General features: G+C 29.6%; 1 protein-coding gene across 12 annotated transcripts in view; it reads left to right on the top strand.

The window, feature by feature from the left end:
• Window positions 1–13,352, top strand: part of LOC129917909 (disco-interacting protein 2) — a 225,873-nt gene extending 212,521 nt beyond the window's left edge. For 9 of the 12 annotated variants that reach the window (XM_055998134.1, XM_055998126.1, XM_055998129.1 and 6 more), the window contains 9 exons: window positions 49–1,353; window positions 5,706–5,866; window positions 5,932–6,013; window positions 8,901–9,005; window positions 9,071–9,440; window positions 9,500–10,160; window positions 10,222–10,655; window positions 10,713–10,861; window positions 13,231–13,352. In XM_055998134.1, coding sequence (XP_055854109.1) covers window positions 49–1,353; window positions 5,706–5,866; window positions 5,932–6,013; window positions 8,901–9,005; window positions 9,071–9,440; window positions 9,500–10,160; window positions 10,222–10,655; window positions 10,713–10,861; window positions 13,231–13,334 — 3,371 coding nt within the window. In that variant the 3' untranslated portion in view covers window positions 13,335–13,352. The remainder of the gene's footprint in view (window positions 1–48; window positions 1,354–5,705; window positions 5,867–5,931; window positions 6,014–8,900; window positions 9,006–9,070; window positions 9,441–9,499; window positions 10,161–10,221; window positions 10,656–10,712; window positions 10,862–13,230) is intronic. The other 3 variants (XM_055998125.1, XM_055998135.1, XM_055998124.1) reach the window with 2 other exon arrangements.
• The last annotated feature ends 5,456 nt before the right edge of the window (window positions 13,353–18,808 follow it).

Raw genomic sequence — 18,808 nt, 5'->3', positions numbered from 1 at the left:
TATCAGTTCCCAAACAGATTGATATCGTTTGTATCTTCTTTTTTTCAGGAGTAACAGTGACTCGTCAAGCTATGATGAATCACTGCCGTGCTTTAACCATGGCATGCCACTATACCGAAGGAGAGACAAGTGTCTGTGTGCTCGATTTCAAGCGAGAAGTTGGCTTGTGGCATGCAGTTCTGACTTCAGTACTGAATGGCATGCATGTGCTATTCATTCCGTATGCTCTTATGAAGCAAAGACCATCCTCTTGGATGCAATTGATCACAAAACACCGAGCTTCGTGCTGTTTGGTGAAAAGTCGTGATTTGCATTGGGGTCTATTGGCCACTAAAGATCACAAAGACATCTCATTGTCATCACTTCGTATGCTTCTGGTGGCAGATGGTGCAAATCCTTGGTCACTCTCATCGTGTGATCAATTTCTTAGCGTTTTCCAGTCGAAAGGTCTACGATCTGATGCAATTTGCCCGTGCGCTAGTAGCTCTGAGGTATTTACGGTATCTCTACGACGTCCCGGACGTTCCTCGAGTGGATTTACTCAATCGGCTACCGGGCGAGGTGTTCTCTCGATGGCTGCTCTGTCTCATGGAGTGGTTCGTGTTGATAGCGAAGATTCACTTACATCGCTAACCCTACAAGACTGTGGTCAAGTGATGCCTGCAGCCCAAATGGTTGTTGTGCGTTCTGAAGGCACTCCAGTTTTATGCAAGACAGATCAAGTTGGAGAGATTTGTGTGACTAGTGGTGCCACTGGTACAGCCTATTATGGTCTCGAAGGACTGACAAATACTACGTTTAAGGTCCAACCGCTTGTAGACGATCCAGATCCAAAAGATCCCAACACTGGCAAACCTATATGCGATGAATTCTTTGTACGATCGGGTCTTCTTGGTTTCCTAGGGCCTGGAGGTTTGGTATTTGTATGTGGTTCTCGAGATGGACTGATGACTGTAACCGGACGCAAGCACAATGCCGATGATATCATTGCCACTGTATTGGCTGTTGAACCTATGCGATTTATCTATCGTGGTCGTATTGCAGTTTTTAGTATCAAAGTTTTACGAGATGAACGTGTTTGTGTGATTGCTGAACAACGTCCTGATTGTTCGGAAGAGGAGAGCTTCCAATGGATGTCGAGAGTATTGCAAGCTGTCGATTCAATTCATCAAGTTGGAATTTATTGTTTGGCTTTGGTGCCACCAAATCATTTGCCCAAAACACCACTCGGTGGTATACATTTGTGTGAGGCTAGACGTCGTTTCCTTGAGGGTTCTTTGCATCCGGCTAATGTTTTGATGTGCCCACATACTTGTGTAACAAATTTGCCTAAACCAAGGGAAATACATCAAGGTACGTGGCAGAGACTTATGATTTTTGATTTAATTTTTTATATAATTTTATATTTAAAATGCATTTTTATATAGTTTGTTGAGTTATATATAAAATAATGAGTTCAATAATATTAGAAAATGGTGTTAGATGCTTTTGCAGAAAAGAAAACAAAAAAAAAAATAATAATCAGTTGTGTGTTTGCCGGAATTTGCTAATCATTGTTTTAGAGTAGTTTTTGATGCTGGAGCTAATTTAATATATATAAAATTAAGGAGTGGTGAATTTGGTTTAGTTTAAGAAGGAATATTTAAAAAATATGGATATGGATGTACATAATGTACATATAAGTATAAGGGGTTGAAAATAATAATTGATCAAGTCCATGTATGTCTAATTCGATACTTTGATTTGACTAAGTTTTTATAATTTGAGCAGTATTTTTTTTAACAACTCTAATTTCTAAAACAGAACCTCGCAAAGCTACATCTTTAATGAAATGAAAAATAAACGTGTTCTTTTATTATTATCAACAGCCATTAATGTGATTAAAAAGTAGCATATACTTGTTCTAGAGAATTAACAAGTAAAAAAAAAAAAATATTCCTGCAGCAATCTTTTTGGTACATCATGTAATTTATATGACCACATATAATTTTTCTTCAAGACGATCGGCCAATTTTTTTCCTGGGCCATTTTCGCCAACTTGTGACAAATTTTGATTGTAATAATAGGTGTGACAATGTAAGGATTATAAACTTTTTCTTAGGACACTTTCCTTTTGAGAGCCACTTTGGTGTCTGAAACAAAAGTTTACAAACTAAAAAAATCGAAACAAAAATTTGTCTGAATATATACGCGTATATCGGACTAGAACCTCAATAGCAACGCATTATTGCGTCTTTCAATACAATTTCAATACAAATCATATTAATTTTAGAGCAAAAGTTTATATTTTTTATCAATATTTTGAAAACATCATAGTTTCTAGAAATGCACGGGCCAAATTTCTAAATATTAGATATCATAATAAAGAGATCCATTAAATCGCAACAAAAAAAAGAGAGTTATTAAAGATTTCTGGTAAAAGAAGTATTAAAAAATAAAATATCAAAAAGTTCTGTATAATTAAAAGATCCACAACTTTTACCACATATTTATTTTTTCACTCAACTGCAACTTATTTTAATACAAAAATATTTCGATTTTAATTTCGCTATGTTTATTTAAAAACTTTTTAAATTTTTTACATTGAGGTGTATATAAAAAAATAAACTCATATGAAATTATTTATTAATGTAAAAAAGTTGAAGTATTTAATTTATCAAACTTTCACTATAGTTTTTTTTTTCTATTAATGGGCAATTTGCGTGGAATTACCCCAATTTCAAAATTACTCTTTTAGAATGTTTCAAAGATTATATTTGAACGAAAATATGAGCAATTTTTAAAATAATTATGTAATTTTCCTGCATCAGTGATAGATTACTAGTTCAAATGGTAGAAGATAAAATTAAATGAACTTAAAAACAAATTAAAACAAACTAGGAAAGTTTTTTCGCAATCGAATAATAACGAAAAAAAATCTGCTAGATAAAGTTTGCAAAATATTTTGAATCAGTAGCAAATTTTTAAGTTTCCAACAGTTTGAAATAAGTCATACAAATTTTCATCATTTGTAGGTACATATATAAAATTTTCGCACTTTTTACTTTTTACAGTTTATTAAAAAAAACAAACAACAGTCAAAAGCCAGTCAGGGTTGTATAAAATTATTTTTTTGTTTGCCTTCCATAGCAAATTTTTAAAAAAATTCCTGAACACATAAATATTTTGCTTTAAAAACAAATGTTATTGCAAACAAAAATTTTTATTAACAAACAAAAATCAAAGCAAAATATGAGTATTAAATATTTGTTTCTAGTTTTTTTTATAATTTCGAATGCATTTTTTGTTTTTATGGATATTTTTACAACCCTGCATACAAAGAGGAACATCCTCCACATCGCAATTTTATTAATCGAAACTCAAACAAAAATAAACAATATTAATAATTTTGCATCAAACTTATTAAACACTGAGCTGTCGACAAAAATTGTCATGTTCATGCGACAAATAATACTTTACTCAAAATACCTTAATTAATAAGAACTTGAAGAGCACTTAAATTTTTGTCATAAATTTGTTTTGCCAGAAAATTTACGTTCGGAAAGGGTTTTGATGTTTTGAAATATGATCTATACAGTTTTGAAATTTCGAAAACTGTTTTTTTTTTTTTTTGTCAATTTTTGTGTAATAAAGTCCTGTTTTTGTAAATTAAAATATACTCTTGGTAAGTTTCCCTTTACGTTGAACTCAAATCTCACCTCACTTTTGCTGAAATTCAACACATTATTGAAAAGCTTAACAACTAGAATTGCATTCCTTGAAGCAAAATTTACAAAAAAAAACTTGGGCCGTAGGAAAAATTCTGATGGCATTTGGTGCCATCATTAGAGAACTAAAATTTTATTTCTGTTGTAAAAATTTTGTTGACCAGTTTAATTTTTCTATATTTTATGTTTATTGAAAAAGACAAACATGTTGTTTACTTCAATTGCAGTTTAAAAATATTTAAAAAAATAAATGGTTTAGTAATTTTCAGTAACAATGTTTTTTTTTTCTATTGAACGATTTAACCGACTTTTACTAAGTCTTTTAACAGAAAGTTTTAAATTACTTCAGCAAATTGTAATTTTTTTTTCAAAATGTATTTTTTGAAAACAGTTTATTCTTGAAGCATTCGTACCTTGAGCTTTTCATAACTCAAGTTTGTGTACGTTTTTTTTTTAATTGTATGTCATTTTCGGAAAAGTATGAGTTATAAGTTTTGACAGGAATAATTAAGGGATGCAAAGTGTTAAAATTCACCACTCTGCAATAGAATAATATGTAGGAACTGCTTTTTAAGAAGATTATAAAATCAACAGCATTTGCTTTATAGAATTTGCTTGGTATATATGGCATGCAAAATAATAATAAAAATTTATAAGTAGAATATAAGAGCTCTCTATTATCTCTCCACAATTGCTTTAGTAAGACGTGCGTATATTAACACTATTCAGCAAAAATTTTAAAAATTTTTATTCAATCAACATTTTGCACTAAAAAAATCATCCAAATCAATCTCATTCAAAAACAAAAAAACAACTACAAAAAAAAACTCTTACTAAATCAATATGGAACCCATTTATCCAGTTTTATCAATTAATGTACTTAACAAAAAAAAAAAATAATGATTTTATTCATAAAAAAAAAAAAAAAACAAATTTAATCTATGTTTTAAACCACACACTATTTTATTTCGATGTTTTTTTCTTTTTTTCTTTTTTCCATTCGAATGCTGCTCTTGTTGTTCTTAACTGACAAATAAATACGAATAATTAATCAAAAAAAAAAAATACGAAAAAAAAATATATCAAACTTATAATCATTTTTAATTAATTTAAAAAAAAATACATAAAAACAACTACAACAATACACAATTCATACTTCATCCAAAAACACAACAAAAAATAATACACACTCAATAAAAACATAATTGTTTTTTTTTTTCCTTTACAAATAATTTTGTAAATTTAATTAATTTATGTTACACATCCGCATTTTGTTACAAAATTGTTTATGACCAACAAAATTCATAATTTTATTCATCGCGTTTTAATGTTTATAAAATTAAAAATAACACTCAATTTTTGTGTAAAATACAAAAAACAACAATAACAACTACTACTACATCTATTTTAATTGGCATATTGGCACTGGATTTCACCATCAACCAAAATTTATTTAATTTTTTTTTTTTGTATAACAATAAATTAATATCTCACCGTTATTGTCTAATTTAATTTGCGCTATTACTAACAAAATTGTGATATTATGGTTAACAATCAAAAATAACAATAACGCGTTTTGTTTCTTGGGACATTGGTCACTTGCTACTATAATAATAAACTCCCACACCCTCCCATATACTGTCTCTCTATTTTCTTTTATATATAATATACATAAATTTATATATAAAAAAATTAAATATTTGTATCTGTTATTGTTAAATTTATATATATTTTTTTCTTAAATATTTTGCATTAAAATTTTTCAAAATATATTCGAACATAAAATAATTAAAATTTAATTAAAAAAAAAAAAAAAAAAACAATTAAACACGGTTGCATTGCCAAAATTACAATTCGATTCAAACAAAACTTTCAAATTTGTAAATATTTTTTTATTTCTAAAAACAAAAAAATACCAATCAATCGAATCATAAAAAAAAAAACATTACATACGCAAAAAAAAAAATTGTGAAAATATTTAAAACAAAAAATAAACAGCAGTGCAACCAACAACAACTAGTAGTAGCTTATCTGGATGTGGTATTACAGACACATCAGTTGGACCGGCCTCAGTAATGGTTGGCAATCTGGTGCAAGGCAATCGATTGGCAATGGCTCAAGGACGTGATATTGGTTTGTCAGAGGATAGCGAGAGGAAGGTATGTATACTTGATGTACTCATTAAATTCATTTTTGTAAATTCTTCTTTTTTTTTGTATTGCAGCATCAACTTATAACAGGAGTTTTAAGATGGCGTGCAAACTCTGCACCTGATCATGTATTGTACACCCTGCTTAATTCAAAAGGTAAATTAGAAAATTAGAAACTTAGAAAGGAGCATGTAAACATTTATCCTTGTAACTTATATCGATATCCTTACTTTATTATAACTATCATACTTAAAGGTCTTAAAATTCGTAGGGCACCTAAAAAGTTTAATTTTATTATGTACCATCGTAATTTTATTTAAATATGTATATGTTAACATAAAATATAGAAATATGCACTTCTTCTATCAAATTCTATTCACTTTTTAACATCTAACCTTTGATATTTTTGCCCTCGCTGAAACTATTTTTTTTTCCTTTGTACTACTGATGAAAAATTATCGTCATCAGAATTTAATTTAATTCATTAATTTAATAAATTTTTTGACCCGAAAACGTTTATAACAACTATTCAATTATTCCCTTTACAATTCGTATATGTTTTTTGTAAAAAAAAAAACATTAAGCCCATTTTTTGATAACCCATTTGATAATACTTGCACGTAACGAAATAGACTCAACTACAGTTATGTATTTTGATGTGCTGAATCCGAATTTAAGGTCCGAAAGGTCCTGAACCCCAAATACGCAAGATTGTATTTTTCTGTATGAGTTTTCTGCGCCTTGTTCCCAATGCAATTTACAAATTTACACTCTTACGGAATTGGGCCCCTGGTTTTGATTAAAATGCAAAATACCACTTATAAAAAACAACTTTTTGGTAGTTTTTTTACACTTCACTGAAAACCGTGCGTTAATTTGGCAAAATTGCCAAAAATTCATGAAATGTCAAAAAAAATTATAATTTTTAGACTTTGATCAATTATGAGGTCTGTTTAATGAAGAAAAACTGGAACAGAAAATATCAGAACAGCACAAGTTCTTGAAAACTGTCAGAACAAAAAAGATCAGAAAAGTACACCTTCCTATTTAATAGGGTTGACTTGTGCCTATCAGTTTTGAAACTTAAAATTAAAACAAATTTTTTTTGTTATGACTTTTCATTCAAATAAATTATAATTAATCAGAATATTTGTTCACATTTTGAATTTTTCTTCATATTAAGAAGATTCTTAACAAATTTTCATTATTTTGAATTTATTTAAATATATTTTTGTAAGAATAAAACAAATCAGTTGCTGTTTGACACTTCTCACTCGTTTGCTCTACCTCAAAAGTAGGAGCAGAAAAACTTGAACTAATCTGTTCTGGAAAACTTCATGGAACACAAAATGACAGTTTGTAGAACAGTTTAGGGCAAGGTTTTTCTTCATGAAACACACAAACCTGTACTTTTCGAATCTTTTCTGTGCGGATCAGATTCATTAAACAGACCTATTGGCAACTAGAATCTGACCCTGACTGACAGATATATGTAATGTTAAAATTTTCCACAAAATTTCCTTTGTTTCCTTGGTTTTAGAGTGTCTTCAACTTAAAAAGAAATGATATACGTATCTCCTTAGAGTTGATTTCTCTTCTCGAAACTCCACTCACTTCTCTTAAGAATTGTTTCAAACCATTTCTGATAACATTTCTGAGCCCACTTTTCTTTTTATTTGGAAAGAATCTTTTATCTTTTCTATCCATGAAGTAAAAAAAATGAAATATCAGAAAAACTTTGTATTTGTAGACCTTCCTTTTTTTCTCGAAACATTTTCGAAAGCAATGCCTACGTTTCTGTATAAGTATTTATTGTAAATCAATAAGTTCTGCTACCTAGTGTATTTTGTGGGTGAACTTAAATAAAAGGAGAATTTATTAAATTTGTATGCCATTTGAAAGATTTCTCATTTTTAATGGTGACTTTATATATAATGGAGATGGAATAAATTGGAGTTTAGTTCCTTGACAGTTGATAGTAGCGCTCCTGATTACAGTACACCAATTGATAAATCTACCAAATCTCCAACTATGAATTAAAGACTTTGCTTTTTCTATCTCTTGAGTTAGATTCTTCTTGGAAAACCACCATTACAGAGTGAACTTCAGAATTAGAAAATCTGATCCCATTTTTGCCACTTCAGGTATTCCTCAGAGCAGTCATCTTGTTCCAAGTGCCTATTTTGAACCAAATTTTGAACAAATATACCCGTCACACCTTAAATATGAAAAATGTACTTAAACCGATCCAGAAAAAATATTGGTGCCCTACGCCAGTAACTTTAAAACACCTATTGGCTTTCTGAAAAAAGAATATTTCCTGCGACATCTTTGTTTTGTATGAAACTGATTTTTATTTGTGTTTAGTTCGAAAACCAACCTTAATTTGTCTACTTTTATAAAGCACAGAAACAGCTTAAATATATAAACAATCTTTAAACACACAACGGGTGTGTTTTTTAAATAAAGCTATACGCAGTAATACCCCAAGAGTATCTTTGTCGTGAAAAATTAAATCGCTGTTCGAACTTGGTTTAAAATTGAGGTTCCCTTCCATTCTTGCAAGCTAATAACACGCACACAAGAACTGAGATTGAGAGTTGTTAATCACTAGGCTTTGCTCCATAATTTGATTTCGTGTAACAAAATATTATTTATTATCATCTGCAGCAGGATTTTTCAATCATCAGCATTCAATAAATAAATCAGCACAACAAGATCAAGAAACTAAAATTTTTTTTTCAAAATTCCTTCCGAAGTTGGATTTAACTTTTATTCAACAGCTGCTTTTTTTGTTTGTAATACTTTTAAACTCATACTGTGGATACAGATAGCTATGCCAGTCACAAACAACAAACCTACGAGTTCTTCAGTAAAACTTGTTTAAAAAATCCTCTTTTCCTATCTCACTTATAAAACTTCTGATATTTTTTCTGCTGACTTTGAATTTGATAAGACTCGAAATTCATTAACTTTACTTTTATTTATTATCTTGATTTTGCTTATTATGTTATTTAAACACTGTTTTCTTATTTTTATAAAGGTGCTGTTGCTAAAACACTTACCTGCTCTGAGCTGCATAAACGTGCTGAAAAAATTGCTGCTCTTCTACAAGAAAGAGGAAAGATTGAACCTGGTGATCATGTTGGTAAGTAAATCATGCTTCCCTTTTTTTACCGTTTTACTAAAACAATCTGCCTTCTTTTTTTTTAGCTCTAATCTTTCCACCTGGTTTGGATTTAATTTGTGCATTCTATGGCTGTTTATATTTGGGTGCTGTGCCAATCACTATACGCCCACCACACCCACAAAATCTCATTACAACATTGCCAACGGTGCGAATGATTGTCGATGTATCAAAGAGCGGTATTGTCCTGTCGATTCAATCCATCATCAAATTGCTGAAGTCTCGTGAAGCTGCCGCTTCAATAGATCCCAAAAGTTGGCCGCCCATCTTGGACATTGATGATAATCCAAAACGTAAATTAGCTGCTGTAGCCAATTCAACTCTCGACTCGACGGCGTATTTGGACTTTAGTGTATCAACATGTGGTCGATTGAGTGGAGTCATTATTACCAATAGGTTTGAATATAGATTCCATGTTCCATTATATATAAACTCACACTTCTTTCAAATTTTAGATCCCTTTCGAGTGTGTGTGCCAGTTTGAAGCTCGCCTGTGAATTATATCCATCACGCCATGTGGCACTCTGCCTAGACCCTTACTGCGGTCTTGGTTTCGCGATGTGGACTCTGATCAGTGTCTACAGTGGTCATCATTCGATTCTAATCGCACCCTATGAAGTCGAAGCAAATCCTAGTCTCTGGTTGTCTACCCTATCTCAGTACAGAGTTCGTGATACCTTCTGCTCGTATGGAGTCATCGAGCTCTGCACGAAGGCACTTAGCAATTCAATACCAGCACTTAAACAGAGAAACGTTGATCTGCGCTGCGTACGAACATGTGTGGTAGTGGCTGAGGAACGTCCTCGTGTCCAGCTAACCCAACAGTTCTGCAAGCTATTCCAAGCTCTTGGACTGAATACACGATGTGTTTCGACATCGTTTGGTTGTCGAGTTAATCCAGCGATTTGCGTTCAAGGTGCCAGTTCAGCGGAGAGTGCGCAAGTTTATGTGGACCTTAGAGCGTTGCGCAACAATCGGGTGGCTCTGGTGGAACGAGGTGCGCCCAATTCATTGTGTCTAATTGAATCGGGCAAACTGTTACCAGGTGTGAAGGTTATAATTGCTAACCCAGAGACAAAAGGTCACTGTGGAGATTCACATTTGGGTGAAATATGGGTAGGTCATATTCAACTCCTTTCAAGATTTCAATTTTAAACTTGTTTTTGTGTGTTTTTAGGTGCAATCACCTCATAGCGCTAATGGATACTTCACCATTTATGGTGACGAAACCGACTACAATGATCATTTCAATGCCAAATTAGTTACCGGTGCAACGACTGAAGTATACGCCCGCACTGGTTATTTAGGATTCTTGAGACGCACCGAATGCTCTCAAGCCGTATCGATTTTGGACGAAACAACTCCCAGTATTGCCAGTCGAGATAGTGACACAGAATCGTTACACTCGATGAGCCAATTACAACATAATTTATCATCGATTTCGATTGGTAACCAATCGGGTAGTGGGACAAATAATCAAGATCAAGAGCTACACGATGCTGTTTATGTGGTTGGAGCATTAGATGAAGTTATAACATTGCGAGGCATGAATTATCATCCGATTGATATTGAAAATTCTGTGTTACGGTGTCATAAGAAGATTGCCGAATGGTAATTGAATTTGTTTGGAGTTGGGAATTTTGATAAAATTTTGATTTTTTTTTACAGTGCTGTATTTACATGGACAAATCTACTAGTCGTAGTTGTTGAATTAGATGGCAACGAATCAGAAGCTCTGGACTTGGTACCATTGGTTACGAACACAGTTTTGGAAGAACATCAATTGATTGTTGGTGTGGTTGTTGTTGTGGATCCAGGTTAGTTTTTGAATATGTTTTTATAACACCGTTATTTATTGTGGAAGAGGAATTCTTAGTACACTTTTAGATGTAGCTATTTTTTTAATATTCTCAACGTAATAAATCAAAACCGATTTTTGTGAATTCTTGGCACTTCTAAATTATCTTGGTTAACTGAATTTTTTGAATAGAAAAGCAGGGTATTGTATTTATACAAAGTTTCTTATCTCCACTCATTATAACAATTTTTTGGTAAAAACCGAGCAGTGTAGTGGTATAAAATCAGTTTTTCTTTGTATTGATGAAATTTAAGTGAAGAAATCAGGATTGCGACTCAGATATGAAGAATTTCTCATAACTCTTTAAAAAAAAACTTACGGCCGATTTCTTCACAGAGTCCTAGCTCTAATACCGATCCTAGTCCAAAAGTTATTACTCAAATCAGTATCAACTCATTTTTTCACTCAAGTACTAAGCCCTAGAACGAGTACTAGTTAAGATTCGGTACTAGCTAGCTAACTCCTCAAAATCAGATAGGACCTGGTTGTTATGCCAATCGTTAGTACTCAAGTCGATACCAAGTGATTTCTTCAGACAACTACTAAGCCGTAGTATTGTCAAATTAGTACCGAGTATTAGTTAATACTCGGAATTAGTTAGGACCTAAAAATCGATAGTCTAGCGGCATTTTAATTTGTATAAGAGTAATGAATTCCATTCTTTTTAGGTGATATCGTAAATGCTAGAACCTGTTCTAGCTAGACCCGGCACTAGGCTCGTTTAGTACTCATGTGAAGAAATTAGCCGTTAAAATAAAATAATCTAATCAGGAAAAATGTATGACTTAATTTTTTGTCAACGTCAGGTTTTAAACCGTTTAGAAAAACCAACTTTTCAATAAAATTGTCGTAATTGAAAAAAAAGAAAACTTGTTTAATTAGAGCGAAAGCCTAAGCGAAAGTTTGAACTGACGAATTTTATGTCTAGGTACAAAAAAGCATGTTGATTTTACATTTTGGAATTTGGTTATAACTCTATATTTGGGGTAAAAAGCAAAAATAAACGGAACCAAAAATAAATGAACCTATGTTTTTTGTACCTATTTGTATTTTTCGCAAACCTCCAAAATGAATAGTTATGTGTATGCATATGTTTTTCTAATTAAAAATTCTACTTCAAGCAAAAAGTTTACAAATTCAAGTCGATTTCACCATACAAATTATGAAATTTGTAAGCTTATGCTCGAAATCCATAGCAAAAAAGGCAAAATTATTCAAATGAAATCAGAAAAGTGAATTTTACCGTTTTTTGAAATTAGTGAAAAAATGTAACTTGAATTTTGTTCGTTGTATTTCTCATTTATTTTTAAAAATAAAGTGAAATTTAATTAATTTATTATTAAGATTTGAAACCTTAATCAAGTCAATATTGAACTGCAACTTTAAGTTGGTTTTCTTATTTAATTTTTAAAAATAAAGTGAAAGACATAACCACACAATTTCAAAATATCTTAAACATCAAGTAATAACTTATTCAATTTTCGACATCCCTGATGCAAATCGATGTCGGTTAGCGAATAAAAAAAAACTCCTTAGCAGAACATGGTTTCGATCCACGGACCTCTGGGTTATGGGCCCAGCACGCTTCCACTGCGCCACTCTGCTTGGTATTTCTTGGTGACAAACATTCTGCAAGGACTTGTAACAGACTGTTGAAGTGTTGGTGCACGGTGCACAGCAAATGTTACTGTACCAATTACAATTATTATTATGTAGTATTTGATTCCAATATGATACGGTAACGTTTAAAACATTTGTAAGAAAAATTTATAAAAATATTACTTGTAAAATTCGAACTTAAAAAAAAATTAAATGGGTTACATTCATTTGTTTGGCGAATAAAAATTTTAGAATATAAAATCTTAAACAAAATTATGTAATAGGTACATAATTTATTAATATTATTTATTATTTATAATTTATTTATTATGTAATAGGTACATAATAGTTATGTTTATTGCAGATTTTGAAAAATCTTGAAGGAAAGTAGCTATAACAAACCATACAAAATTGGTTTCGTTTTTAAGTTTAAACTTAATTTATGTAAAAATTTAAAAATGCATTTATAGAAAATCAGAAACGACAAAATTTTTGTATGAACCAAGACTATTCAAATTCCCTCATTGCCTCTAAAATATAATGGCATGATAATTTTGTCTGAAATTTCTTAAAACGTTTTATGGTTTTAATAAACATTCAAATCATCATTATAAAAATAAAAAAAAAAGTGTGCATATTTCTTTAAAAAATACAAAAAAAAAAATTAATAACAATTTAATACACCGAATTATTTTCTATTTTTTTCTAAATTTTCTTCATCTCTTACAGGTGTGGTCCCAATCAATAGTCGTGGTGAAAAACAACGTATGCACTTACGAGATGGTTTCCTAGCAGATCAATTGGATCCCATTTATGTTGCATATAATATGTAAATATAAACAAAAAACAAAGGAAGAAAAAAATGTCAAACCACAACAACAACAAAAAAGATAACAAATATTGAAATGGAATCGTCAAAATTTTCCATTCGTCTTAACAAAAAAAAAACTTTTTCGCATAAATAATTTGTCAAATAATAATAATTAATTATTAAAGATAAAAAAACAAATCTATTACATATAACACACACACATATATACATATACGTAAATATGTATTTTTTGATAATCCCAAAAAAAAAATTAAAAAAAATTCAAACGGACAAAAAAATTCAAAGCTAAGAAAAAAAAAATTGAGAAAAAGAAAAGATTCGAAAAAAAATGAAAGAAAGAAACCAATTACAATAATTAAAAAAAGCCTCAAAAAAAAATTTCATTAAAAACTAAACAAGAAAAAATTAATTAATATTGATACAACGTATATGGATAATTAATATACGAAAGTTTTTAGATACACATTAATTATAACCCGAAAATAAAACAAAAAAAAAAAACAAAACACTTTAATATTGAAAAATTTAAAAAATAAATAAAAATGAAATTCGGACAATTTTCTAGCTGTAGAATCCCAGACCACACACAATAATTAATTAATTAATTAATTTTGTTTCAAAAACTTTTTTATTTTAGTTAAATTACTTTAGTTTTTATCTCTTGCTAGGCATTTAATAAAAATTAAAACAAAAAGAAACGTAATAATAATTAAATTAATAATAAAATTAAAGAAAAAAAAACAAGCAATCTTATAAAATTTTTTTACAATTGATGAATTAAAAACACAATAAAATTTAACTACAAAATATAAATGAAAAAAAAAAATAATAATTAATTAATAAATTCGGTAATGATTTTAAGAATTGCTATTAAATTAGTAGATATGTTTCTTATTTCGAAAATATCTTAAACAAATTATGTATAATTAACCTGCACAATTAACCAACTTAAAAAAAATTAAAGTGGTTGCTGCAAAATTATAATTCACTTTTGTATTTCAATTTTAAAATGAATATAAAAATGAAAATAAATTAATTTAATTTTGTTTTAATTGGTTGCAATTTATAATTATTGATATATTATTGTACTCCCTTCGTATATTTAAACATTTTTATGAAATAAACATAAAACAAAACTAATCATCTCTGAAAATGAAATTGAAAGATAATTATTGTTAAGATGCGAAACAATAATTATAATTATTATTCTATTGTAATAATTCAATGTCGAAAACAAGATAAAAAAAATAATAACAGAAGAAAACTAAAATAAAAACTTTTTATGTTTCTTTTTTAAGTCTCCGTTTGAATACACACATAAAAAAAACACTGTTTTCCTTCATAAAAAAAAAAAAAAAAAAAATGTAGACTATCAATAAAAATGAAGAATAGGAAACGACAAATATTTTCTTAGAATGCAATGTTTTTGTTTTTAGTTATTTTCTTTTAAGTTTATTTTTATTTTGTTTTTGAAAAAAAGCAACATATTACAAAAATTAGTTGCTTAAATGATTATAAAATTATTATATTGATTTATATATTGTGTTTTTATTTTTCTGTTTTATTATTTTATTTTTTTTTATAATAATTATCACTTTCTTAAGTGTGTGTTTTTAATTTTTCATTTATATTTTTCAATCTCTCTATCTTTTCCATGTGATTATATAAAATATTTTTTTAGATTATATTGTATTTTTAAAAAAATATTTTATTTTTTATTATTTTTAATAGTTTCTTAGTTATTATGGCCAATAAGTGAATATAATAACGTTTATATAAATATATAAATATAGAGGTAAATAAATTTTCAAAAATAAAAATAAAAACAATTGAGTTTTATTTTGAGGAATCATGAAGGTTTTGGATCGAAGTTTTTTACACTGTAAGAAACATTTATTAAGCACTGCAGAAAGACATCGATATGAAAGGTGTGGTTTTTGGGACTGAAATGGCAATTTGGCCCAAGAAAGATTGGGAATATTTTGTTTATAATAAGGGGAAATAATGCCTTTTTTTCTAGTACTCGGAGGCAGATATTTTCGGATCAAAGTCCCGAAACAAGTTTTGGTTTACAGATATGATATCACAGTCAAGAGGCCTATGCATTCAGCTAAAAAAGTCAACAATTTATTTTTTAAAGATTTTCGAAAATTATCTAAGGGGTAAAAATTGGGACTTTTCAAAAATTTTCTCCGAATCCATCGAATGAGACATCAAAAGAAAGGAGTCCTTAGACTCTATTCATAACTGAAAACCAAAAGTTTTTAGGAGTTCGGGTTGTTGAATTACTTGCAATCGAAATATTTTTTTCATTCGGAAGCAGATATTTTCGGATCAAAGTCCCGAAACAAGTTTTGGTTTACAGATATGATATCACAGTGAGGAGGCCTATGCATTCAGCTAAAAAACTCACAAATTTATTTTTTAAAGATTTTCGAAAATTATCCCTTGTCTAAAAATTCGGACTTTTCAAAAATTTTCTCAAAATCCATCGAATGAGACATCAACAGAAAGTAATAGTTAGACTCTATTCATAACTGAAAACCAAAAGTTTTTAGGAGTTCGGGTTGTTGAATTACTTGCAATCGAAATATTTTTTTCATTCGGAAGCAGATATTTTCGGATCAAAGTCCCGAAACAAGTTTTGGTTTACAGATCTGATATCACAGTGAAGAGGCCTAGGCATTCAGCCAAAAAACTCACAAATTTATTTTTTAAAGATTTTCGAAAATTTTCTCCAAATCCATCGAATGAGACATCAAAAGAAAATAGTAGTTAGACTCTATTCATAACTGAAAACCAAAAGTTTTTAGGAGTTCGGGTTGTTGAATTACTTGCAATCGAAATATTTTTTTCATTCGGAAGCAGATATTTTCGGATCAAAGTCCCGAAACAAGTTTTGGTTTACAGATATAATATCACAGTGAGGAGGCCTATGCATTCAGCTAAAAAACTCACAAATTTATTTTTTAAAGATTTTCGAAAATTATCCAATGGGTACCCCTTGTCTAAAAATTCTGACTTTTCAAAAATTTTCTCAAAATCCATCGAATGAGACATCAAAAGAAAATAGTAGTTAGACTCTATTCATAACTGAAAACCAAAAGTTTTTAGGAGTTCGGGTTGTTGAATTACTTGCAATCGAAATATTTTTTTCATTCGGAAGCAGATATTTTCGGATCAAAGTCCCGAAACAAGTTTTGGTTTACAGATATAATATCACAGTGAGGAGGCCTATGCATTCAGCTAAAAAACTCACAAATTTATTTTTTAAAGATTTTCGAAAATTATCCAATGGGTACCCCTTGTCTAAAAATTCTGACTTTTCAAAAATTTTCTCAAAATCCATCGAATGAGACAAAAGTTTCTAGGAGTTGGGGTTGTTGAATTACTTGCAATCGAAATATTTTTTTCATTCGGAAGCAGATATTTCCGGATCAAAGTCCCGAAACAAGTTTTGGTTTACAGATATGATATCACAGTGAGGAGGCCTATGCATTCAGCTAAAAAACTCACAAATTTATTTTTTAAAGATTTTCGAAAATTATCCAAGGTCTAAAAATCCAAGTCTAAAAATTCGGACTTTTCAAAAATTTTCTCCAAATCCATCGAATGAGTCATCACAAGAAAGGAGTAGTTAGACTCTATTCATAACTGAAAACCAAAAGTTTTTAGGAGTTCGAGTTGTTGAATTACTTCCAATCGAAATATTTTTTTCATTCGGAAGCAGATATTTTCGAACCAAAGTTACGAAACAAGTTTTGGTTTAGAGATATGAGATTGCAGTCCAGAGGCCTATGCATTCAGCTAAAAATATCAACAATTTATTTTTTTAAGATTTTCGAAAATTATCCAAGGGGTACCCCTTGTCTAAAAATTCGGACTTTTCAAAAATTTTCTCCAAATCCATCGAATGAGACATCACAAGAAAGGACTATCTATATTGAGCCAAATATCCTTCAATTTAAAAAATTAATGTCAAACACAAAGGCAAGTATTAACTCAAGTGCTTTACATGGTTTTAATGGTCATGGTTTTGAAGGACGCTTTTGTGTGATGTGTGAATATGATTAGTAGATATACATATATGTATTGTAACAAGGACTATAGCAAATATTTATTCAAATTTGCTGAATGCTCACAATTTGAGATACTTTTGTTTGGCATTTGCATTTGCATACGAGTAGATTTATCAACCTCATTAATTATTGCACATAGTTAGTTTGTTTGCAATATGTTATGAATACATAAACTCAGGGTACGTTATTGAGAGCCGATTTATTATGACAAATATTATATTTTGGTTTTGTAATCTGGACTTGGTCAGGTCATATAATAAAGGTGACCTCTTGCATAAGTTGGAAATACAAAAATATTTTCTTTAATTGTTCCCATACGCACTGCGATTCTACATCATAAAATTTGCATAGATGAAGTCGAAGTTTGGAAAACTATTGTCCTGTATCTGGTCCAATCTGTAGGATTTTTTCTTCTTGCATGTATAAATTTCCACTAGTGTTCCTGAAGTTGTTTTTATTTTTTCTTATAATGCATATTTATTTTAAATATTATTCCCTTTGTTGCCTTTTAACTAAAGTACCTTTCATTACTTAAAATTTATTGCCAACTCGCACAAACGAACCCTTTTTAACGATTGTGGATCAGATATACAAATTTATTGCATCCCAGCCTTGAGTGTATGACGCAGTATTGTTGTGTAATTTTATATAAAAATATGCATTCAGGGTGTTTGTTAAAATTTATTTATCTGCATCCTGCATCCTGGCATCATCGTGAGATTTTAAGGTTAAAATTAAGAATAAATAATAATGATTGGGCATTATGCAGTTCTTAAGAATGATGGAAGAGAGAGGGGTCTCATATTACCTATGCGTAAAATTAAATGAAGTTCACAGAAGAATTAAAAAAAAAAGGATATTGCGATAAAAAGGAAAACAATGTTGGTACAACCTCTTAAAGGAAGTAAAAAACATATGTTATTGGCTCTTGTTTTATTTAAGCTTGCATGAGCTTGACATAAAAGTTGATAAATTTAACCAATTTTAGTAAATATAATTAAAAAATATATTATTGCAATTTCAAAAAAAGTTTTCTGAAAAATACGAGTGAAGAAATTATTAAAAGTTTATGAAATGAGTTTATTATGTGCCATTTAATGAGTATGGAATTTTCTATGAATAAATTTAACTTATTCAGACATGCAAAATTTGAGCTGCAGAAGTACATTTCACACGAAATTAGTTTCTAACTAGAAAACTTTTATACATTCAAATTGAGTTATGATGAAATTTAGGGGTTTTCATTCAGGTCAAGGGCGCATTATAATTAAAATTGCAGTCAAAGTTCATGTTTGCTGTGAATTAACAATATAAACGTATGTATGTATAATTAGGATGAAATATATAAAATTTTATTAATAATTTATATGTAAAATTAAATACAAATGAATCAAGA

Source organism: Episyrphus balteatus, chromosome 4 (assembly GCF_945859705.1).
Source record: "Episyrphus balteatus chromosome 4, idEpiBalt1.1, whole genome shotgun sequence".
NCBI classification, from domain to species: Eukaryota; Metazoa; Arthropoda; class Insecta; order Diptera; family Syrphidae; genus Episyrphus; species Episyrphus balteatus.
The sequence above is the reverse complement of the archived record's forward strand: the minus strand, read 5'-3'. Positions and strand labels throughout refer to the sequence as shown.